Source organism: Physeter macrocephalus, chromosome 10 (assembly GCF_002837175.3).
Source record: "Physeter macrocephalus isolate SW-GA chromosome 10, ASM283717v5, whole genome shotgun sequence".
NCBI classification, from domain to species: domain Eukaryota; kingdom Metazoa; phylum Chordata; class Mammalia; order Artiodactyla; family Physeteridae; genus Physeter; species Physeter macrocephalus.
The window spans coordinates 69,755,203-69,780,531 of NC_041223.1; the positions used below are offsets into that span (position 1 = coordinate 69,755,203).

The window sequence follows — 25,329 nt, forward strand, 5'->3', positions numbered from 1 at the left end:
TTTGGGGGCATGGACTGTATCTTACTCTTTGTCTTACCCCCAGTGCTTAGAAGTAGGCTCTCCTCGACAAATGTTCACTGAACTCCATTGCTGAAATTATAACAGCAAAAATATCAACACAACTCATCAATAAATAAACAGTCCTTTGGAGGATTGTGGGAAATCAAAACACTTTCATAAACACATGAAAATGTTCTAGTTTATCCTAAATGCCCCAGCCCTTATGAGTACTACAGGAAGAAGCAATTAAAGGGGAAAATTTTCCTGAGTAGTTCATAAACTATGGGTAGTTTTTAAAACTGAATAGCAGTCTGAGAATTTTAAGAGGCAAGCTAAATATTAGCTATACTCTGTCTAATATAATTGTTCAGTATAATTGTTTCATACAGGTCCCATATTCAGTCAGGCCTGCTTTTAAAATTAAGTCACAAAAGAGAAAACATTTTCAATCTGTAAATAAATTTAAACCATTAATTTGAATTATACCTTTAAAGTCTATTAATTTAACAAAGATAGCCAAAAGTTGCTATTTGAGGAAAAGACCTTCCGTTCAGCCTGTGAACAGTGAAAGTTAAAAAAAAAAAAAAAAAAAAAAAAAAAAAAAAAAGGCATGTAATAAAAGCATTTTCCATAAAAACAAAGATACCTCAAGCAGGTCCACCTATATCTCTCAGAAACTAATTCAATATTTTAAAAATTATATTATTTTAAACTTTACATGAACTCAGCTTGGCCTGTTTGTTTTTTTCCAGATGAGTCAGGTTTTAGTGTACTTGAAGGAAATTAAGCATATTGAGAAGACAAGGGCTTCAAAGAACATACAATCTAGTGGAGGAATAACACACAATCACTGAATCCAAGTGACAGTAAAGTGTCATCATTCAAATTAATTCTGGGAGAAAAACTTAGTTGCCCCCTTCCTCAAAATCAAGACACAAAATTTTGAAAAAGTCCTATTCATGTGTCAACCTCCTAAAAATAAATATTCATCTTTTAAATATAAAGAGCTATATATAACCCTTTTTATCTAGAAGTGACACTGTTCTCCTGTAATCGAGTGCTTCCCCATTTATCTTCAAAAATCTTTGGAGACTTAATCCAAAATATGAGGACTAATCAATAATGATAATTTAAGCTAAGTATAAATGTTTATGAAAATTTAGCACATTCCAAACATGCCACTGACGTCTGAGGATAAAGAAAGAACTTAGTTCCAAAAGGAAAAACTACCATTACAAATGAAGTAGTCTCCCAAATTCAAATGGCATAGTGAAGATTAGCTACAGTTGTTCCTCTGGACAGATTTTTTGACTCAGCGTTTATTTATGTTATCTATTTACACTTTTTAGTGTAATATGGCTCAGTTAATTCATTGATATATAAAAAGTAAAAAGGGATTTAAAAATTCTGAATTATATTAAATAACTTAAAGTAAAATAATGTAAAATGTCAAGGTGAGATCTGGGGAAAAATATATATATACTTCTAGATAAACTCTGAAGCATCTCAACCTCTTTTCTGACATGATAAATCCAGGACATATTTCAATGGGTAATCCCATATTTGGACCATGTTTTTTAAATGTTGAAAGGAAAACAAAATCTTACGGAAACTCAGAAGGGACACAAATCTTAGCGGCATGTCAACACTACCTCCTCTGACAGGGTTGTGGCGGATAGCACTGGTACAGACTGTACCTCTCCCCTGCACAGCAGTAACTCGACACTTTGCTCTCTCACGCAGGATGCTTATCAGAACACAAGTGAATCGGCAACAACAGAATGCTAACTGACATTTTCTCTGATTCGTTTTTAAAAAGTAAATTCATCACAAATACTTTGTACGAGTAACAATTAACTTGTGACAGCTCACAAAAGACAGAATATCAGTGTGTCGGGACACCAGTTAACAATCACTGTTCTAGAATTTTAGCGAGGCTTTAGAAAATAAAACCACATTCCTTAAAGTGCAGGATTTATATTAGGAATTTGAAGCTTGTAGTTGAGAAATGTATTAAATTGATAATTAGGAAACTCTGTTTCTATAAACCAGAGGTCTTGGACATATCCAGTTCTCGGTGTGAAGCCTTTGTTGATCCCTATTCTGTTTGTAAAATACATACGAACCATGCCTGCTTGAGATTATAAATAATCAAAGAGTGTCATGGAGGATCATGTTCTAAAAGCTGATGTGAAGGGTTAGAAGAGCAGCTTGCATAGAGGACAGCCTTAAGGCAGCAGGGTAGCTGTACCCCAGAACAAAGTAAATGCTAAAAGAAAGCAAACTTCCAAGGAGCCAGAACCCTCAATGAGGAGAAACCACTGATGCATTATAATGGTCAACACAGAGCACTGCTGTCTAAATCCCTTTCTTAATCTTTTCAATTCAGAGGCTTCAAGTTTTCTTCTAGGAGAAGATCTGATTATATGATGTAGTCAAAGAGAAACAGTTTTTATTTTACTGTTACATAGGATGGGATGGCAAACTTCATCTTACAAAGGGCCAGACTGTAAATATTTTAGGTTTCACAGGTCACACGATCTAGTCTCTGATGCTTTACTTTTTTCTACAACCCTTTAAAAATGTACAGACCATTTCCAGCATGCTAGCCATACAGAATGAGGCTGCTTGCCAAATCAGGCCACAGTCTGCAGACCTCTGATATAGAAGAAAAGCAATTCTCAACTACTAGCTCTCCACCCAAATTCCCTTCTCCTTGTTTCAACTTTAAATACTTTCAGATAGAATAGGAATTAGAGGTTTAAAGGACTGTAAGGATGAGGGATCTAACCTAACTTTCCAAATGAGGAGTGGAAGGCACAGAGCACCCAAGTGACGTGCTTGCAGCAGAGGCCAAATGCTCACTTTTCCCTCCTTCCCCTTCCAATTCTGGAATGCTTACATCAAATTTGAGGACTCCCTTTAAAATAAAGTCTACTGGACCTTTACTATATTCACAGCTTAAAATATTTGTTTTACCGGACACTTGTTTCACATTCTTTTATCATGTTCAAGAAAGTCACACCAGGAAAAAACTGACAATGCTTTTTAGTTTATATTGAGCTAGCATGGGGCTTAAGGAGGCTTAGAATTCTGTCCCCTAAATTTAATAAACTACTGAGTTTACTCAAGCTGGACAGGCTAGCTTCTGAGAAGAAACCTGAATAGGGCTGCTAGGTAGAGGGGATCAGTTATGTGGCATTAATAGTCAAGATAAGCAGACACCACTCCTCTAATTAAATTCCTCTGGAACACGTGGGGCTACCAAGCACACACCTTACAGGAAGAGTCTGATCCTATCCATTTACCATTTTTTCTATTACTGAAATATGGAATGAGGAATAGCATTTTAATGCCACCTCTCAGAGTAAATTATATATAAAAAAGAACATTTTCATTTTCCTTCAAATGGTAAAACTAAAGCTTATTCTTTGTACCTGAGTTTCTAGTTGTTTCCCCATAGCATTTCTGATAAAAAGCGTACTTTTATTGTCAATGAAGAAATTCTCTAAACCAAAACAGATATAGTCAGATATTCCAAATGAACCTTCCCTAAATTTAGAACTTGAATTTTAAAACAACTTCAGAGAACAATGTTACCACCCTATATCAAAAAAAATCTTTTATGTGGCAATTCTGGATATAAGGCTTGAAATCTCTTGGCTCTTTCAAAATACACTCACACAACCTATGGATTTATAAAATGTTATCACTGATAAACCATGTGTCATCCAGGTTGTTTATGAAATGCCATCACATACCAGCCATGAAATGTAACAATTCCATCATATACAGATTTGTGAAATTTTCACTCTAGATATGAGGTAATGTGTTTTCTCCACATCATGTCCTCACTTTTCAGGTAAGAGGAACATGACTCCCTTAAGACTGAAAAACAAGCCATGCCCTCCTCCTTCATTAAAAAAGATTAAAGAAGAAAATCATCACTTCTTCTTCATGATCTGTGAGTGGCTCCTAAATCTTCCTGTTATTCTACCGTATTTAAAAACTCTTCTTCTTGAAGTTTCAATTTAAAGTCCTCTCTGATGCTTTCTAGCAGCTCTGGTTTAAAAATAACATCCAATGCAGTCATTGCCAGAGCTTTGGCCGTTCGCAAAGCGTAGAACTGAGCTTCTTGTGATCCTGAAAGGTAGATAAAATGAATAAAGATAACCTCATATGTATTACAATTACCTTATTAGTTTTCTGGTTAGCTCTCAATATCTAAATTGCCTCTCCAACTGCCCACCACAATATAGTATTTCCTGAGGTGCTGTTAGGTAAAGAGGTAATAATAGGCTAATAAACTAAACAGTTAGAAAGGCAACTACAAAAAGAGTATGTGCCAAAACACTCACTTGTAATAACACTTACCTGCAGCTTCAGTATATTGTTCTGTATGATTCAAGGCATTAGATCCAATGTAAAAATATGGATGAATCCCAGGAACCACAAAAGTAACATTTCCAAAATCAGTAGATCCTTGGAAAGGTAAGACAAACCATGAATTTCTAATTGCTAGTCCAATAGACACTAAAGCACTCTTACCTTAATCTCTATAGCACCTGACATGATTTACTGCTCCTTCCTTTCTAGAAATTCTCTACTCTTTTGGTTTCCATGACTCCACTCTCCGGACTGCCTGGCTTTCTCTGTCGCCCTCTCTAGTCACTTTCCTTCACCTGTCACCTGAGTACTGGTGATCCCTAGGGTTTCATCTCTGGGCTACTCCTCCTCCTGTGTACTTGGGCAACCTCATCAACATTGAAACCTGTTTTCAATCACCTCTCATGTATTGACACCCCTAAGTCTCCACCCAAACAACTTTTAGAACAGGCTACTGGACAGCTTTCCTTAGAAGTCCTGTGAACACCTCAAATTTAACAAACTAATAATTAATACCAACCCACCATACTCCAGCCTGCTCTTTCTCTTGAACTCTTATCTCACTGAATGACATCAACACCCTGTTTTTATCTCCAAGTCCCTCTGAGTCTATTTCATCAACATTTATTATTATATTTTAAGAGAGGCTTTTCTAACATGCAAACGTATTAGTAATAATGCTCTTAAAAAGAAAAAAACCTAAAATAACCTGTTATGCTTATGATTATTTAAATTCTAACAACTGTTTGTTACGCCTCAGAAACCGAAAATGCCCCCATATAACTAAGTCCTTAGTAACCTGCTTACTGATGACTGGAGATGAATTAAAATTCTATTTCCCCTTTAAGTAGCTCACTTAAAAACTAGAACTAAGCAAATTTAAACACTAGAAATATTTAGAATATAAAGCAAAGGGTATGTTGGCTATTTCTAAAAACAAATCTGTTCACTTGACATTCTACATTCACTGAAGAGTGCATTAGTGTCTTTCCCCTACCCATTAAGTTTGTGAAAAATCTCATTAAAAATCACGAGCAATACCTCCCCCAACCTCGAAAGCTGTTAAACAAAACCATTTAACCATGGATGGTACTTCCTTCCTCAAATAGCATATGATATGTTTGAAAGAACTTAATCACCTGAAGAGCCATTCAACATTGCATCTTCTGAAATGAAGTCTATTCCCAGCTTTTTTCCATTTTCAATATAAGCTTTCCATAGGCTCTTATTGGGAAGAACATTGTAATAATCATGTGCTCCACCTTTAATTTCTACCTAATAAAAAAATTATAAAACAAATTTTGAATTAAGAAACTCAAATTCACTATCTAATTTTCAATCTAGCAATAGTTCTCTAACAGAAAGAGGTTTAAGAGGAGGCACCTCCCCTTCAGGATATAAACTCTCTCAAATCTTTTACCTTAAAAAAGTATGTTTTTCTATAACGGGAGTTCCTAGGACCCTATCTCCTTTACATTATATATGCACCAAAGCACACGAGGTCACCTAGTCAGTGAGTCTCAACTTCAGTCCCTAAACAAGGTGTAGGAGAGGCCAGGAGTCTCCATTTTAGCCAGCACGCCCAAGTAATTTTGATGCATGTGGTCCAAAACCACATACTTAAGAAACAATTAAAGAAAGAAATCAAGATTTACCGATTTTCAATACACAAACTGACACTGACGCTGATACCACTGCCTGGTCTGAAAGGTATAACATATCCTGAGCAAGACAGAAGATTCACAATGCGGAAGGGTTGACTATGGTCCTCATTTATTAATTTCAGTGCATGAAGATACAGAAGCAGTTTATATGTGCCCAGTTAAGAGGATTTACAGATTTAGATTTGACTAAATCAAAAATGGGCAATACTCCCACAAACTAAAGATAATCCCAATAGCATTAGCAAAAACCAATTATAAAATGGCAGAGATAATATTCTACTTTTAGCAACATCTAAGTTAGAAACAATGACAACCTAAGTAGATACTACAAGTCAGCCAAAACATAAAAAATTATTAAAAGACTATTTAAAATATAGGAGAAGAGGAGATAAGTAATCTATCTGATAAGATGTTTAAGGTAACAATCATAAAGATGCTCAAAAAACTCAGAAGAATGGATGAACAGAGAGAGGAGTCAGAAGTTTTTAACAAAGAGTTAGAAAATATAAAAAAGAATCAGAGCTAAAGAATACAATAACTGAAATAAGAAATACACTAGAAGGAATCAATAGTAGATTAGACGATACAGACGAATGGACCAGCAAACTGGAAGACAGAGTAGTGAAAATCACTCAAGCTGAAGAGAAAAAAGAAAAATGAATTTTTAAAAATGAAGACAGTTTAAGAGTCCTCTGGGACAATATCAAGAGTACTAACATTCATATTATCAGGGTCCAGAGGGAGAAGAGAGAGAAAAAGGAGCAGAGAACATATTTGAAGACATAATAACTGAAAACTTCCCTAACCTGGGAAAGGAAACAGACATCTACTCCAGGAAACACAGAGAATCCCAAATAGTATCAACCCAAAGAGGATCATGCTGTCCTTAAATGGCAAAAATTAAAGAGAAGGAGAGAGGGGCTTCCCTGGTGGCAGTGGTAAAGAATCCGCCTGCCAAGGCAGGGGACATGGGTTTGAGCCCTCTGGGAAAGGAAACAGACATCTACTCCAGGAAACACAGAGAATCCCAAATAGTATCAACCCAAAGAGGATCATGCTGTCCTTAAATGGCAAAAATTAAAGAGAAGGAGAGAGGGGCTTCCCTGGTGGCAGTGGTAAAGAATCCGCCTGCCAAGGCAGGGGACATGGGTTCGAACCCTGGTCTGGGAAGATCCCACATGCCGCAGAGCAACTAAGCCCGTGCGCCACAACTACTGAGCCTGCAAGCCACAACTACTGAGCCTTTGCACCACAACTACTGAAGCCCACGTGCCTAGAGCCAGTGCTCCGCAACAAGAGAAGCCACCGCAATGAGAAGCCTGCGCACCTCAACGAAGAGTAGCCCCTGCTCGCTACAACTAGAGAAAGCCCACGCACAGCAACGAACACCCAACACAGCCAAAAATAAATAAATAAAATAAATAAATTTTTTTAAAATTTAAAAGATGAAGAGAGAATATAAAAAGCACAAAGAAGAAAGCAACAAGTTCCGTACAAAGGAGTTCCCATAAGGCTATCAGCTGACTTTTCAGCAGAAGCTCTGCAGGCCAGAAGGGAATAGCACAATATAGCAATCCTTAAAGTGATGGAAGGGAAAAGCCTACAACCAATAATACTCTACCTGACAATGCTTTCATTCAGATTTGAAGGAGAGATCAAAAGTTTTACAGACAAGCAAAAGTTAAGAGTTCAGCATCACAAAACCAGTTTTACGAGAAATGTTAAAAGGACTTCTTGCCACACAACTAGAAATATGAAAATTACAAAAGGAAAAATCACACTGCTAAAGGTAAATACACAGTAAAGGTAATATCAATAGATCAACCACTTATAAAGCTAGTAGGAAGGATATAGATATATATCTATACCTATAATAAGGAGTTAAGGGATACACAGAAGAAAAGGGTGTAAAATATGTTATCAAAAACAGTAAAGGTGAGGGGAAGGAATAAAAACACAGGGTTGTTAAAATGCATTTGAACTTAAGAGATCAGTAACTTAAAATAACCACAAATGTATATAGATTGCTATTTATAAACCTCATGGAAACCACAAACCCAAAGTCTATAATAGATACATATACAAAAAAAGAGAGAAGAATCCAAATATGGGGAATTCCCTGGTGGTCCAGTGGTTAGGACTCATTGCTTTCACTGCCGGGACCTAGGTTCAATCCCTGGTCAGGAAACTAAGATCCTGCAAGCCACATGGCAGGACTCATTGCTTTCACTGCCGGGACCTAGGTTCAATCCCTGGTCAGGAAACTAAGATCCTGCAAGCCACATGGCGTGGCTGAAAAAAAAAAAAAAAAGGACACAGAGTGGTTGAATGGATACAAAAACAAGACCCATATATATGCTGCCTACAAGAGACTCATTTCAGATCTAAAGACACAGACAGACTGAAAGTGTAGGGATGGAAAAAGGAATTTCCATGCAAATGGAAATGAAAAGAAAGCCAGGATAGCAATACTTACATCAGACAAAACAGACTTTAAAACAAGACTGTAAAAAGAGACAAAGAAGGACATTACATAATGATCAAGAGGTCAATCCAACAAGAAGATATAACATTTATAAATATATATGCACCCAACATATGGAACACCAAAATACATAAAGCAAATATTAGCTAACATATAGGGAGAAACGGACTGTAACACACTAACACCCTACTTACATCAAGGAACAGATCATCCAAACAGAAAACCAGTAAGGAAACACTGGCCTTAGATGACACATTAAGGCCAGATGGACATAACAGATATATATAGAACATTCCATCCAAAAGCAGCAGAATACAAATTCTTTTCAAGGATACATACAACATTCTCCAGGACAGGTAACATGCTAGACCACATATCAAGTCTCAGTAAATTTAAGAAGACTGAAATCATATGAAGCATCTTTTCTGACCACACATATGAGACTAGAAATCAACTACAAGAAAAAAACTGCAAAAATCACAAATGTGTGGAAGCTAAACAATGCTCCTAAACAACCAATGGGTCACTAAATAAGTCAAAGAGGAAATAAAAATACCTGGAGACAAATGAAAATGGAAACACAACAATGCAAAATCCACTAGACGCAGCAAAAGCTGTTCTGAGAGAGAAGTTTATAGCAATAAAAGCTTACCTCAGGAAACAATAAAAATCTCAAATAAACAATCTAACCTTACACGTAAAGGAACTAGAAAAGAACAACAAACAAAACCTGAAGTTAGTAGAAGGAAAGAAATCATAAAGATCAGAGCAGAAATAAATGAAATAGAGCCTAAAAAAAACAAAAGAAACTATAGAAACTAAGAGCTGGTTCTTTGAAAAGATAAACAAAATTGACAAACCTTTAGCCAGACTCATCAAGAAAAAAAGACAGGGCCCAAATCACTAAAATCAGAAATGAAAAAGGAAAAGTTACAAATGACGCCACAGAAAAAAAAAAGGATCCCAAGACATTACTGTGAACAATTATACGCCAGTAAAGTGGACAACCTAGAAGAAATAAACAGATTCCTAGAAATGTACCATCTCCCAAGACTGAAACAGGAAGAAATAGAAAATATGAACAGTCCAATTACCAGTAATGAAATTCATGAAATAAATCAGTAATAAAAAGAAACTTCTAATAAACAGAAGTCCAGGATCACGTGACTTCACAAGTGAATTCTACCAAACAATTTAGAAAAGAGTCAATACCTATCCTCAAACTATTCCAAAAAGTTGCAGGGAAGGAACACCTCCAAACTCATTCTATAAAGCCAGTATCACTTCGACACCAAAACAAGACAAAGATGTCACAAAAAATGAAATTACGGGACAGTATCACTGATAATATAAATGCAAAAATCCTCAGCAAAATATTAGCAAACTGAATTCAACAATACATTAAAAGGATTATATACTACGATCAAGTGCAATTTATCCCAGGGATGCAACAAGAATGGTTCAATATCCACAAATTAATCAATGTGACACACCACATTAATAAATTGAAGAATAAAAATCATATGATCATTTCAATAGATGCAGAAAAGGCTTTTGACAAAATTCAACATCCCTTTATGATAAAAACTCTTGGGGACTTCCCTGGTGGTGCAGTGGTTAGGAATCCACCTGCCAATGCAGGGGACATGGGTTCAAGCCCTGGTCCGGGAAGATCCCACGTGCCGCGGAGCAACTAAGGCCATGCACCACAACTACTGAGCCTGTGCTCTAGAGCCTGCGAGCCACAACTACTGAGCCCATGTGCCACAAATACTGAGCCCGTGCACCACAACTACTGAAGCCCACGTGCCTAGAGCCCGTGCTCCGCAATGACAGAAGCCACCGCAATGAGAAGCCCACACACCATGGCGAAGAGTGGCTCCCGCTCACCGCAACTGGAGAAAGCCTGCACGCAGCAACGAAGAATCAACGCAGCCAAGAATAAAATAAATAAATAAATTAAAACAAACAAACAAACAAAAACCTCTCCACAAAGGAGGTGTAGAGGGAACATACCTCAATAACAAAAGTCAAACAGAAATATAGATCAATGAACAGGATACAGAGCACAGAGATAGACCCATGCACCTAATTATGGTCACCTAATCTATGAGAGAGGAAGCAAAAATATACAATGGAGAAAAGACAGTCTTTCTATAAATGGTGTTGGGAAAACTGGACAGCTACATGTAAAAAAATGAAATTAGAACACTCCCTAACACCATACACAAAAATAAACTCAAAATGGATTAAAGACCTAAATGGAAGGCCAGACACTCTCAGAGGAAAACATAGGCAGAACACTTTGACATAAATTGCAGCAAAGTCTTTTTTGACCCACCTCCTACAGTAACGAAAATAAAACCAAAAATAAACAAACGGGACCTAATTAAACTTAAAAGCTTTTGCAAAGCAAAGGAAACCATAAACAAAATGAAAAGACAACACTCAGACTGGGAGAAAATATTTGCAAATGATGCAACCGACAAGAGCTTAATCTCCAAAATATACAAACAGCTCATGCAGCTCAATATAAAAAAAAAAATCAAAAAATGGGTGGAAGACCTAAATAGACATTTCTCCAAAGAAGACATATAGATGGCCAACAAATACATGAAAACATGCTCAACGTCACTAATTATTAGAGAAATGCATATCAAAACTACAATATCACCTCACACCAGTCAGAACGGCCATCATCAAAAAATCTACAAACAATAAATGCTGGAGAGGGTGTGGAGAGAAGGGAACCCTCCTACACTGTTGGTGGGAATGTAAACTGGTACAGCCACTGTGGAGAACAGTACGGAGGTCCCTCAAAATACTAAAAACAGAACTACCATATGACCCAGCAACCCTACTCCTGGGAATATACCTAGAGAAAACTGTAACTCAAAAAGACACCTACACCCCAATGTTCACTGCAGCACAACTTACAGCAGCCAGGATGTGGAAGCCACCTAAATGTCCATCAACAGAGGAATGGATAAAGAAGATGTGGCACATATATACAATGGAATATTACTCAGCCATAAAAAGAAATGAAATCGTGCCATTTGCAGAGACATAGATGGACCTAGAGACTGTCATACAGAGTGAAGTAAGTCAGAAAGAGAAAAAAAATATCGTGTAATACTGCTTATATGTGGAATCTAGAAAAATGATACAGATGAACTTATCTGCAAAGCAGAAATAGAGAAACACAAGTAGAGAACAAACGTATGGATACCAAGGGGGGAAGGGGTTGGTGGGAATGTAAACTGGTACAGCCACTGTGGAGAACAGTACGGAGGTCCCTCAAAATACTAAAAACAGAACTACCATATGACCCAGCAACCCTACTCCTGGGAATATACCTAGAGAAAACTGTAACTCAAAAAGACACCTACACCCCAATGTTCACTGCAGCACAACTTACAGCAGCCAGGATGTGGAAGCCACCTAAATGTCCATCAACAGAGGAATGGATAAAGAAGATGTGGCACATATATACAATGGAATATTACTCAGCCATAAAAAGAAATGAAATCGTGCCATTTGCAGAGACATAGATGGACCTAGAGACTGTCATACAGAGTGAAGTAAGTCAGAAAGAGAAAAAAAATATCGTGTAATACTGCTTATATGTGGAATCTAGAAAAATGATACAGATGAACTTATCTGCAAAGCAGAAATAGAGAAACACAAGTAGAGAACAAACGTATGGATACCAAGGGGGGAAGGGGGGGGTGGGATGAACTGGGAGATTGGGATTGACTTACATACACTACTATGCATAAAATAGATAATTAATGAGATAACTAATGAGATAACTACTGTATAGCACAAGGAACTCTACTCAATGCTCTGTCGTGACCTAATGGGAAGGAACTCTAAAAAGGAGGGAATATATGTATACGTATAACTGATTCACTTTGCTGTACAGCAGAAACTAACATAACATTGTAAAGCAACTATACTCCAATAAAAATTAATAATTAAAACAAAGTCATATACAAGCCCACAGCCAACATCATAATCAATAGTAAAAAGCTGAAAGCATTTCCTCTAAGATCAGAAACAAGACAGGGATGCCCACTCTGCCCACTTCTATTCAACTTAGTATTGGAAGTCCTAGCCACAGCAATCAGATAAAAAATAGAAATAAAAGGCATCCAAATTGGAAAGGAAAAAGTAAAACTGTCAACTGTTTGCAGATGACATGATGCTATACATAGAAAACCCTAAAGATGCCACCAAAAAACTACCAGAACTCATCAATGAATATCATAAAGTTGGAGGACACAAAATTAATATAGAGAAATCTGTTGCATTTCTATACACTAGCAATGAACTATCAGAAAGAGAAATTAAGAAAACAATCCCATTCATGATCTCATCAAAAAGAATAAGATACCTAGGAATAAATCTAACTAATGAAGTAAAAGACCTGTACATAGAAAACTATAAGACACTGATGAAAGCAAATGAAGATGAGACAAACAGATGAAAAATACCATGTTCAAGGTTTGGAAGAATTAATATTGTTAAAATGACCATACTACCCAAGGCAATCTACAGATTCACTGCAATCCCTATAAAAATACCAATGGCATTTTTCACAGAATTAGAACAAATAATTCTAAAACTTATAAAGAAACACAAAAGACCGTGAATAGCCAAAACAATCTTAAGAAAGAAAAACAAAAGTCGGTACCATGCTCCCTGATTTCAAACTATACTACAAAGCTATGGTAATCAAAACAGTATGGTACTGGCACAAAAACAGATACATAGAGCAACGGAACAGAACAGACAGCCCAGAAATAAACCCATGCACCTTTGGTCAATTAATCTACAAAAAAGGAAGCAAGAATAAACAATGAAGAAAAGACAGTCTTTCCATAAGTGGTGTTTGGAAAACTGAACAGCCACATGCAAAAGAATTAAACTGGACTACTTTCTCACACCATATACAAAAATAAACTCAAAATGGATTAAAGATTTAAATGTTCTCACACCATATACAAAAATAAACCCCAAATGGATTAAAGATTTAAATGTAAGACCTAAAACCATAAAACTCCTAGAAAAAAACACAGGCAGTTCACTCTTTGACATCAGACTTAGCAATTTTTTTTTTTTGGATATGTCTCTTCAGGCAAGGGAAAAAAAAGTAAAAATAAATGAATGGGACTACATCAAACTAAAAGGTTTTTGAACAGTGAAGGTTACCATCAACAAAATAAGAAGGCCACCACTGAATGGGAGAAGATGTTTGCAAACAATAGATCCAACAAGGAGTTAATATTCAATATATACAAAGAACTCATACAACTCAATAGCAAAAAACCAAACAGCTTCATTAAAAAATGGGCAGAGAAGCTGAATAGACATTTTTCTACAGAAGACATACAGACGGGAACAGGCACATGAAAAGATGCTCGACATCACTAATCATTAGGGAAATGCAAGTCAAAACCACAATGAAATAGCATCTCACATCTGTCAGAATGGCTATTATTGAAAAAGACAACGAATACGTGTTGGTGAGGATGTGGAGAGAAGGGAACCCTTGTGCACTACTGGTGGGAATCTACATTGGTACAACCACTATGGAAAACAGTACGGGGATTCCTCAAAAAATTAAAAATAGAACTACCATACTCTCCAGCAATTCCACTTCTGGGTATGTGAAGAAAATAAAAACGCTAATATGAAAAGATATATGCACCCCTATGTTCACTGCAGCATTATCTACAATAGCCAAGATATGGAAGCAGTCTAAGTATCCATCAACAGATGGAATGTAAAAACAATAGCTAAAGGTATACATATATACAATGGAATATTAATCAGCTGTATTAATCAGCTGTATAAAAAGAATGAAACATTGCCATTTGCGACAACATGGATGGACCTAGAGGGTATTATGTTAAGTGAAATAAGTCAGACAAAGAAAGACAAATACTGTATGATTTCACTTACATGTGGAATCTAAAAAACAAAACAAATGGACAACTATAACTAAACAGAAACAGGGTCATAAGGAGAACAAACAGGTTGTTGCCAGAGGGAAGGGGGTTTGGGAGAAAAGAGTAGTAGGTGAGGGAGATTACAAACATTGAGTACAAAATAAATGAGTCACAGGTATGAAATGTACAGTGTGGGGAGTACAGTCAATAATTCTGTAATATCTTTGTATGGTGACAGATGACAACTAGACTTATCATGATGGTCATTTTGAAATAAATAGAACTATCAAATCATTATGTTGTATACCAGGAGCTAACATAGTGTTGTAGGTCAATTATACTTCAAAAACAAGCAAACTCATAGAAAAGCAGATCAGATTTATGGCTTCCAGAGTCGGGTGTTGGCGGGAGGGGGAAGTAGGCAAAAGGTACAAGCTGCCAGTTATAAGGTAAATAAGTATTAGGGATGTAAGTACAATAGGATAAAGATAATTAACACTGCTGTACATTATCCATGAAAGTTAGGGTAAATCCTAAGAGTTCTCATCATAAAGGAAAAAAATTTCTTTTCCATTTCTTTTTTTTTTTTTTTTTTTTTTTTTTTTTTGTTACGCAGGCCTCTCAAAACTGTTGTGGCCTCTCCTGCTGCGGAGCACAGGCTCCGGACGCGCAGGCTCAGCGGCCATGGCTCACGGCCCAGCCGCTCCATGGCATGTGGGATCTTCCTGGACTGGGGCACGAACCCACGTCCCCTGCATCGGCAGGTGGACTCTCAACCACTGCGCCACCAGGGAAGCCCTCCATTTCTTTAATGTTGTACCTATGTGACATGATGGATGTTCACCAAACTTATTGTGATAATCTATTTCATGATGTATGTAAGTCAGATCATTATGTTGTATACCTTAAACCTATACAGTGCTGTATGTCAATTTTATCTCAGTAAAACTGAGGAAAAAAAGACTTAAATATAGATTCAAATCCAATAACAATGAACCTTATTATAAGGCAATATTATACCTTGGGATATTAGGTAGTGATAATAGTTCATGTATTTATGTTATAAATATTTTAAATATGTATATTTATAATTATAAATAAATAAGGGATGAATGCTTAATTTTTTACTCTTTGGACACTTAACATATACTGTCTTAGAATCACTCTTACTACCTGAATAAATCATACATCTCCAGTCTACTGAGGGCAGAAAAAAATAAGGTATGAGGTGTTGGCCCTAACTCTTCACAAACATTATACCATTTAATTCTCATAAGAACCCTAAGATAGATTATATCATTATCTCCATTTTTCAAGAGAAAATGGAGGCCCAGAGATATTAAATAACATTTCCAAAAGTTACAGAATCAGTGAGGCTGAGAGACACAAATCCAGATCTTATCTCTCTCCAACGAGACTACAGGCTTGCCCCAGGGCAAGATTTATGCAATTCTGGAGCTTCTCATCCCACCATATGCCCTACATGATCGGTACATAAATGTTGCCGACTTTATGAGACAAATAAACAAAACCTCTTGACTACTGTGTCTATTTTAACTTTCATTCCAGCAAGCCATAAGTATTTATATCACTACTACACATACCTGTAACTTCACCAAAAATAGGTTTGGCTGATTTTGCCATAAAGGTCCCTTTACAGGAACTATATACAGCAATTCCAAAAGCACAACTGCCAATAAGGAAAAATATAACTTGCAAAAAGGCAGTGAGTCTAGCTCAGCAATATCAGTTATTCTAAGTCCTGTGTAATAAGACGACTGCAGTCTTCCCTATGCAGACAGAGTAAAATAAATAAGAATGAAAGATTTTCACATCAACTATTCAGTCAACTGGTTTTGCATATTCAAGGCATTGATTACCAAATAAAAGGGAGGCAAATTAGGTTCTAAATGTAACTTAATATAAACAACCCCAGCCCACATATATACTTCTGATTATAACTTAGATTAACTCTTAAAAGTTCTTACTGTGCACCCAGTAGCCAAAGCTGCAGCTCTGAAGCAATCTTCTGCCTTTTTGGTCAAAACTGGAAGCTCTTTCATTGAGGGTGCACGGAAGTAATAGATTAGTTCAGAATAAGAGGGAATGATATTGGGTTTTACACCACCATTTTTTATTATACCTATAAAAAGAACCAAATTACTGGAATTGAGCTTGGAGCTTGGAGATCATTTCTTTAAGCTTAAATACACCCATAAAGTTTTTCAGCCAATATATACATAAAGAAAAATAATTTAAACTTATTAGCGTCACATATATGCCAACCAAAGATTTTGATGTTATACAACAAGTTTCTATGCACAGTGTGACACTTTCTCGCTAATAGGAAAAAAAATAACTGTCTATATGTACTTTAGTCTGAGGAATTTATACGATGCTGAGAAATTATGATTCCTGACTATAAAGAAACTGCTAGAAATTTTTACAACTATCTTAAGCCTTCTGGGAGAGACTTTTATTTCAGTGCGTTTTATTACAGTTGTACATTTTGATAAACTTTTGACATAAGGAAAAAAACCAATGGTATGAGCTTCTATAATTACCCCATACCTCAAGAATCCCATTTTAAATAACATTTGGCTCTGGGAAAATAATTTTCATGCCAAAAAGAAACCAATGCAAGTCAAAGATGACAAAATATACTACCAACTGTCAAAACAAATGCATTTATTTGGAACTAGACTGAGAAGGAAGATGTATCCATTCAAAATAATAATGAAAATAAGTATGCAAAACCTATTTTATATGACCTGTTTTAAAAAAAATATTTTTTACATATTCCTGTTTATTCTTTTTAAAGAAACTAAGGTAGAAAATTGGTAAAAGTGCAGTTACAAACTAATTTCAGACTATAGCAAAATCAGGCAAAGAACAGATCTTAAAGTATAATAATTTCTTAAATCATAAGGAAATAAACTAAAATATAAATCTGTACCTTCAAGACAATACTTTATTACTGTATATGTATTAAGGTGATACACATAATTTAAAAAGATGTTACTTAGGATTAACAGCACTTGAGTACATAAAACCAGTAACCACCACTTTTTTTTTTTAATGAGAAAATGATGAAATTTTGTTATTAAGAGACAGTGAGGATAACTGAAAAATCAAGTTCTAACTTTCAAATATCCACAGAAAACACAGATCCTTACATAAAAACATTATTTCTAATACTCAAAATGACCATTCTATTTATGTACAAATAATCTTACCTATCTTCTTACCCATATATAAATGAACATCTAGTATCCTGTCCCAGGAATTTCTGAAAATGTTAAAAATTTTTGGAATATTCATAAAGTACATAAAATGTTCCCAAATGTTTTTTTAAATCAAATATTAAGGAATTATATTGCACTGAAATATATTAAGCGCCATCTATTACCCAAAGTATTTGACATGCGTACCATGAACTCTCCACGTAGGTTTCATTTGTTGTCTTAACACAGACAGATTGCTGTAGGCGAGGACAGCAGCATCTAATGCATTTAGTCCTTCCCAGGGATAAGCAGCAGCATGAGATGCTTTCCCATAGTACTTCACAGTCACACTAAGAAATAAAACATAATTCGGAATTACTTTTTTCAGTATCACCAAAGTAAGAAAATCCAAGTAATCAGAACTACCTAACTATTATTCAAAATTAATTCACACTGCTGAATTAATTTGTAGCAATAATGTAGCAATTTACATACCTTAGTTCTAGTTTATTATTATGTAATACAGTGACTAACACAAAGAAGGCATTCCAAAAAAACAGAGAAAAAGAACTTTGCTCAATCGGGCTCCTGTACAAATTAAATCTGTACACAATTCAATTTAAAAGAATAATGTAATACTGTATTAAGTGCTGAATTACAAGAGATGGCTCCTGTCTCCTTCTACACTGTACTGTGATAGGTCTATATCAAAGGTCTGCAAAAACTCAAATAATTCTTTCTGTCTTAAGGGTGGGGAAAGGTCAAGGAAAGATAGAAAGGGGGTGACATTTGAAATGGGTTAAGACAACCTCTAAAAATCAGATTATATTCACAGTATTATAAAATATTCTAGCATTAAGTCAGTTGTTCCTGACCAATATTTTATTAATGTTCCAGAATACCTGTATCACTAACACCTTAAAAGTTTTTTTATAATTAATTAATTAATTAATTAATTAATTTTATTTTTGTCTGGGTTGGGTCTTCGTTGCTGCACGTGTGCTTCTCTAGTTGCGGTGAGTGGGGGCTACTCTGTTGTGGTGCGTGGGCTTCTCATTGTGGTGGCGTCTCTTGTTGTGGAGCATGGGCTCTAGGCATGCGGGCTTCAGTAGTTGTGGCGCTCAGGCTCAGTAGTTGTGGCTCATGGGCTCTAGAGTGCAGGCTCAGTAGTTGTGGCGTACGGGCTTAGTTGCTCCAGGCTCAGTAGTTGTGGCGTACGGGCTTAGTTGCTCCAGGCTCAGTAGTTGTGGCGTACGGGCTTAGTTGCTCCAGGCTCAGTAGTTGTGGCGTACGGGCTTAGTTGCTCCAGGCTCAGTAGTTGTGGCGTACGGGCTTAGTTGCTCCAGGCTCAGTAGTTGTGGCGTACGGGCTTAGTTGCTCCAGGCTCAGTAGTTGTGGCGTACGGGCTTAGTTGCTCCAGGCTCAGTAGTTGTGGCGTACGGGCTTAGTTGCTCCAGGCTCAGTAGTTGTGGCGTACGGGCTTAGTTGCTCCGTGGCATGTGGGATCTTCCCAGACCAGGGCTGGAACCCGTGTCCCCTGAACTGGCAGGAGGATTCTTAACCACTGCGCCACCAGGGACATCCCCCTTAAAATTTTATAAATTGTTTTTCCACTTCCTAATAGTTCTCATACCAGTCTACTCAGATACAATATAAAACAATAAGGTTTAGAGAAAGGATTGTATATTAAATAGTTATTTATAAAGATGACTTGTCTCCATTTGTTTTTTTTAACTCTTTGAACACATGACTCATGGCCTTGTCTGATAACTCCAAAAAAAAAATTAATAATGGTGACTTGTTTGGATAACACTTTTAAGCCTGATTAACAGTACCCACATTTAAATTATTAAAAAGTCACTCTAGACATTTTTTTTTTTAATGAGCTAGATTCAGGAGGTTCATGGCATTTCTTTACTGATTCCAAACATTCTATTAAAAAAAACAAAATCCAAATACATATTTTAAATTTTAGGATACTTGTTATTTCCTCAATCTATATCTTATCACCATCACCCAGAAACTGGAAATTTAACAAAACTGGTGATAAACATTATAAAATGGAAAAAGATGTCCTTTATGAAAATGGCTCTAGCACCATTTCTTCTAGGGTTCAAATCTATGTACAATTAAAGCACAATAAACTACAGGAAAAGAAATGTTAATGCCTGTTTTATATCAGCATTAGTATTTTAGGCTTAAAAAGCACATTTAAGGGCTTCCCTGGCGGTGCAGTGGTTGAGAATCCACCTGCCAGTGCAGGGGGCACGGGTTCGAACCCTGGTCCGGGAAGATCCCACATGCCGCGGAGCAACTGGGCCCGTGAGCCACAACTACTGAGCCTGCGCTCCGCAACAAGAGAGGCCGCGATAGTGAGAGGCCCGCGATGAAGAGTGGCCCCCGCTCGCCGAAACTAGAGAAAGCCCTCGCACAGAAACGAAGACCCAACACAGCCAAAAATAAATAAATAATTTTTTTTTAAAAAAAGCACATTAAAAAAAAACTGATATGGAATGATATTCAAGACACATTGTTTAATTTTAAAAAGCAAGAGCCAGATCAACAATATATTTAGCAGACAATTGCAGAGGGGGGAAAATCCTCCTTTAAAATTTAATTTATACATGTACCTATTTTATGTCTATAAATATACCCCCAAAGTCCTGGAAGAATATATATCTCTAGAAAAGGGACTGGATGTGAAAAAGGTGATTAATAGGGACATAGTGCTTTAACTTATTTATTGTTACAGATTTTTAGCATGAATAGATTAGTAATTTTTTAAATTAAATTTTTGTTCTTGCTCTCTTTTCCATCTTAAAAGTTGGCGAATGAAAAATCTAAGAAGCCAGACACTAAGAAAAGGCCTGAGGCCCAATGGACTGACTTCAGAATCAAGGCCAAGAAGCCTACCTAACCCTAAATCCTAGAAGGCTAATGGACTGGGAAGCCTGCCTGCAGCCACCGGCCCCTTCTAGCCAGAGGCACTGGCAGAGATTTCTAACCTCTAAGGTTTTCCACAGGTGTACTACTGTACAGCATCCCTGAAACGGAAGTTGAAAGATTCTTCCTACTGTCACAATACCAGTTCCTGGTGATAAGACCAAAAATACCAGAACAGTTAAAATAGTCACGCTCTGAAAACAAGGGATGCAGAGAAATGCAGGATAACTGAACACACAATCTAGAAGCACTGCTGGGGTGGTTCTGCGATTACTCCCAGGCTACTGCAGAGGAGAACATGGAGTTTTCCTCAAGCAGCTGAGCCATGGCTCCTTGGGACCAGACCCCTAACTGGACCATTAACTATTATGGTTGAAATTTCTGATGTAAAAAATTTAAACCACTTAAATGATGCATGCTCCTAGGTACCAAAAAAAGTGAGCTTTTCAACATAGAGAAAGATAAAAAAGAAAAAAATAAGTTTCAGCACCAGACAAATCAGAAAAGGATATATTGGCAAATTCCAATCAAATCCACAGCTAGTCAGTTTCTGTATTTTTTCGTCAGGAACATAATTTATCCTTTTTGCAAAGAACTCAAAATAAGTAAACTAGAGAAGTGTGTTTTCTTCCCAAGTCTAACAAAGCTGTCTCTTGCAGATCTATTCAGCTGCAAATGCAACTCCATATCAAAGGATAGACATTGTCCAGAAACCAGATTCCTCTCAATTCAAAATAGAACATACGTGTCAACATACTGTTTGCTATTCTTATGCTTTTTAGGCAGTATTTTAACAGTTGAATTATGAACACCATATTAAATCTCAATTAGAAGGGGCCTACCAAATGTCGTTCAATGGAAATCAAATATCACATCATTATCTTTCAATTTACTGTTTTTTTTTCAATTTACTTTTTAAATGCTGAAGTACGTAGTTTTAGCCTCCAGTTAAGTCACTGAAGGCTTCTAATAGCCTGTTTTCCACTACGAAGCTTATTTCAACTAGATTACTCACTCGTGTTCAGCCACATCAGGTAGATAAGCAGCATTCTCTTGAGATGGATGGGCCATAAAAACAACATCAAGATTTTTAAAAGCCCCTGCTTCGATTAAATCAATTTTGCCACCACCATCTTCTTCTGCAGGGGTTCCCAGAACAATTACCTAGAAAGAAATACCTGTGTCAGAGCAACAAAAAATCCTAGCAGGCAATATCAGTCAGGTTCCCTTGCATATGTATTCACAATCTAAATCAAACTATGAAAAGAGGTTTTGTTCTCTGACTCAAATAAGGCAGTGGGCATAAGTCTACCGTGCTAAATTCACCACAAACTTGCAATTGACATTATTATACCAATTTGGCTCAAAGTATGTACTAAAGCCTCTACAGGAAACTTTTCCCAATCTTATAACACGATTTTATAGAACTAATGTCAAAGATGAAAAGAGGTAAGTACTATATACTAAGTTCCTCAAAATTACTTAGGACTTACTTCGTAAAGCTTATTTTTGACTGTCTTTTAGTATATATGTATATAATTATTCATAAGCCTTTTACTGGTAAGGAACTTTCTAGTTACTTATTAGTTATCCTCACAACAACCCTGTGAGGTAGGTGAGCGATCTGTATCATCATTTTAGGAAGGGTGGTTTTGAGGCATGGAGTGAAATGTCTTGCCCCAGATCACAGAGCAAGGCTTAAAGCAGAGCTGGGATTAGATACCCTGACCTTCAGGCCTGAACTCTGTTTCCTTACCAAACTACCTCTTTAGAAGGTCTTAATGCATTCATCCTTTATGAAAAGCATTGAATAAATCTTAATACCATGGTTAGAAACGGCCAACTATTACACAAACTTACTAATTCGATTCCACCAGCTCAACCAGGCAGATTTATTGGTCACCAAACACCTAATTAAACAAAAGAGAACTTTACAGAATAAACATTTTACTTTGATATTTAAACTTAACTTCTTCGAACAATTTTTAAAAGCAAAGAAAAATTATCTATAAACAACTAATATACTTTCAAGGTCACGTATAAGAACACAATGAAACAAGTTGGAAAAGTTCTTGGCTTGCAAAGAGAATCAACATAAATTCCATTTTCAGATAAGACAGATAACCTTACTAAAACTGAGTATTACCATTCAAAATCAGAAGTGTATTTCCCAAAGTCTTGCTTTAGTCAGAAGTTATAAAGCACCCAAACTCTTAAATTAAGTTGCTTTTTACTCTTAACCCTTGACTAATTAAATCTAATGACTTTTCAGGTTAAATCTTGCTGCCTTCTCTGAACCTTTCACAAACCTGGTTAAAGCTAAATCTCTCCAGTGCTTTATGCGACGGCAAAGGACACCTCCTCCCCCAAACAAAACAAAAACCTAGCCAGATGAAAAACAAGGCCCAGAGGCAGAAAAGAGAAGGCAGCTAAAGAGAAAAAGCCACAAAAGACGGAACTGTAAGGATAAAAGAGAAAGGTTACTGACACTGTAAAAAATGGGCTGAAGAATGTTAAAATATAACATTAGTCTTCCCCTTAACCTGAGCAGTGGTGATTGAATCTTAGCCCACAGAAAGAATATACCATCTGGAAAAACATAGTAACACAAGGTTAAACTTGCCCTGTGGCTAACATAAACATTTCCCCGTTTAAGGGATCGAGCTATTTCTTAAAATCGCGAAATAAACTTTAAGACTTAAGGATCATGTAGTTAATGTTCACTCTCTTCCCATTTTTTGTATACTTCTAGAGGTTTTGTAGTTCTAACGACTGAACATTTCCTATCCAAATTCCAATGATTCGAATCACAACAGCTCCTAGGACTGCCACAAACAAGATTTTTTGAAGGCTAACGAAGAGGGTCTGCAGGTTTCCCTATAATAACTACCTCCTCCCAGAGATTGCACAACCTTGTCAGCAAATTGCGATTGCCCCTGTTACCAAAAATAAGCCATCACGAAAACCAGGCTTGGTTCTAAGTTCTTTCCTAAGGGAGAGAGTCCACTCAATTGTTTACAACTACGCAGGAGAGAAAAAGCAAAAATCTGCAAAATGTCGCTAGGTCGGCAACTCATGAACTACTGACTTTGATCCAAGGGTTCTGCCTACTAGCAAAAGCCAGGACGTCGAGGGCTGTCCCCTACACCTGCCCCGGGGTGGGAAGGGACGGAGGTGCACGGGAAGCGCCGGCTCCCGCCCTTCTCGGGTCGGTCCCGGCCTGGGCTGGCGATGGGAGTCCCAAGCCCGGGCCCCACCTCACCTTCACCGGCAGAGGCGGCCCGGGGAGGCTCTCCAGGGCCCCCTTGACGCCCAGCGCGGCCGCCGCCCCGACCTCGGCGATCAGGTTGTGGCCGCAGGCGTGCCCGATGCCTGGCAGCGCGTCGTACTCGCAGAGGAAGCCCAGGTGCAGCGGGCGCGGCGCCGCCCAGCCCCCAGGCGGCCCCCACTCGGCACGGAAGGCCGTGACCAGCTGGTAGTGCGGCTGCACCGCCCACGACGCGGCCGGGCGCTCGCTCTCGAAGAAGCGCGTCAGCACGCCGTGGGCATGGTGCTCCTCGTAGGCCAGCTCGGGCTTGCTCCAGATCGCGCGGCTCAGGGCCCCCAGGCGCTCGGCCGCCTCGTCGATGCACTCCGCAGCGCGCAGCTTCAACAGCTCCACCTCGAAGACGGCGGCGGAGGGGCCCCCCTCCACCGGCTTCTCTTCTCCGGGTCTCATCGTGCCCACAGCTGGTGACCGGTCAGCGCTCTTCTCGACTGCCCGCTAGGTCGCTCCCTCCTGGCGGCCCACTGAGCCTGTGCACACGCCTGGCGTTCGCAGCGCAGGTTCTCTCCGCAGCTCCCGGGAGACCCACCCCCGAGCCCCCGCGCCCCGCCTCCAGCGCCTCGCCGGAAACGTGCTCCGCCCCTTCTGCACCCGGTCACTGGGAGGAACCGGAGTCCTGGGGCTCATCTTCTCTCTTCTGTGCTCTTGGCTGGCCTGACAACTTACTTATGGTCTAAGGTCATTACTCCTTTTCGTTGTTGCTTATGTCCCAGAGCAGCAGAATAGAACGGTTTTATTGGTTAATAGGCCTCAGAGACAGACCAAGCGGAATGTAATCCCCTGAAAAACGGCACTCTCCTTTCTAGACTAGTAATACAAATTTATACAAGGGTTTTAGTTCCTAAAACTGGGTGTCGATATAAATGCTTTACAAAGAACACTGGTCTATAGACTACGTAGTTAAGTTTTCGGTACGCCCTCACTTTCTTCTCCTTGAGGTTACTGTGTTACATAAAAGCTGAAACTGCTGTATATGGCTTTCTTATTAGAATCAGAACTTACTAGTAACTCGAACAGCACCTGGAATGTAAATAGTAAGCACTAGATATGTATTCGCTATTATAGTCTACTTGAGTAGAGTAGAGTAGAATTAGAATTAAGTATTTAAAATGAGGTTTTTTAAAAAGCCAAAACAAAGAGTTAATAAAAACATTTATGGTCATATATATTCATACTATTTTGTTGATTTGAATGTGTTTTGTTAAATAGTAACAGCTTTGAAAGAGAACATATTTTCTATTTTCGTTTACAACTTTGATGCTGAACTCAAGTAACATGTGTGCAGTTGGTATCCACATTATAACTCGGTTTTAAATTACCCAGTGAAGAAATTCAGGATGCCGTACTC

The 25,329-nt window shown here is 37.7% G+C and overlaps 1 protein-coding gene across 3 annotated transcripts; it reads right to left on the reverse strand.

The window, feature by feature from the left end:
- Window positions 1–578: 578 nt before the first annotated feature.
- Window positions 579–24,501, reverse strand: PM20D2 (peptidase M20 domain containing 2). 3 transcript variants are annotated; one of them, XM_028494650.2, is made up of 8 exons: window positions 23,919–24,501; window positions 21,672–21,820; window positions 17,921–18,063; window positions 16,478–16,632; window positions 16,094–16,279; window positions 5,526–5,661; window positions 4,375–4,482; window positions 579–4,143 (listed from the first exon to the last, which is right to left on the reverse strand). In XM_028494650.2, exons 1-8 carry the CDS (start codon window positions 24,372–24,374, stop codon window positions 3,989–3,991), a joined length of 1,488 nt encoding a protein of 495 aa, XP_028350451.1. In that variant the 5' UTR covers window positions 24,375–24,501; the 3' UTR covers window positions 579–3,988. The 3 variants fall into 3 exon arrangements, with proteins under 3 accessions (XP_028350451.1, XP_054943600.1, XP_023972595.1); XM_024116827.3 differs by lacking the exon at window positions 16,094–16,279 and having other exon boundaries at window positions 580–4,143; window positions 23,919–24,498; XM_055087625.1 differs by lacking the exons at window positions 16,094–16,279; window positions 16,478–16,632 and having other exon boundaries at window positions 5,526–5,657; window positions 23,919–24,499.
- Window positions 24,502–25,329: the final 828 nt, after the last annotated feature.

Coding starts and splice junctions, on each gene's coding strand:
- PM20D2 (XM_028494650.2), bottom strand. CDS start 24,374: ATGAGACCCGGAGAAGAGAAGCCGGTGGAGGGGGGCCCCTCCGCCGCC. Junction 21,821..23,918: donor GGCCGCCTCTGCCGGTGAAG/GTGAGGTGGGGC, acceptor ATTTCTTTCTAG/GTAATTGTTCTGGGAACCCC. Junction 16,280..16,477: donor CTTTGGCTACTGGGTGCACA/GTAAGAACTTTT, acceptor CTGTCTGCATAG/GGAAGACTGCAGTCGTCTTA.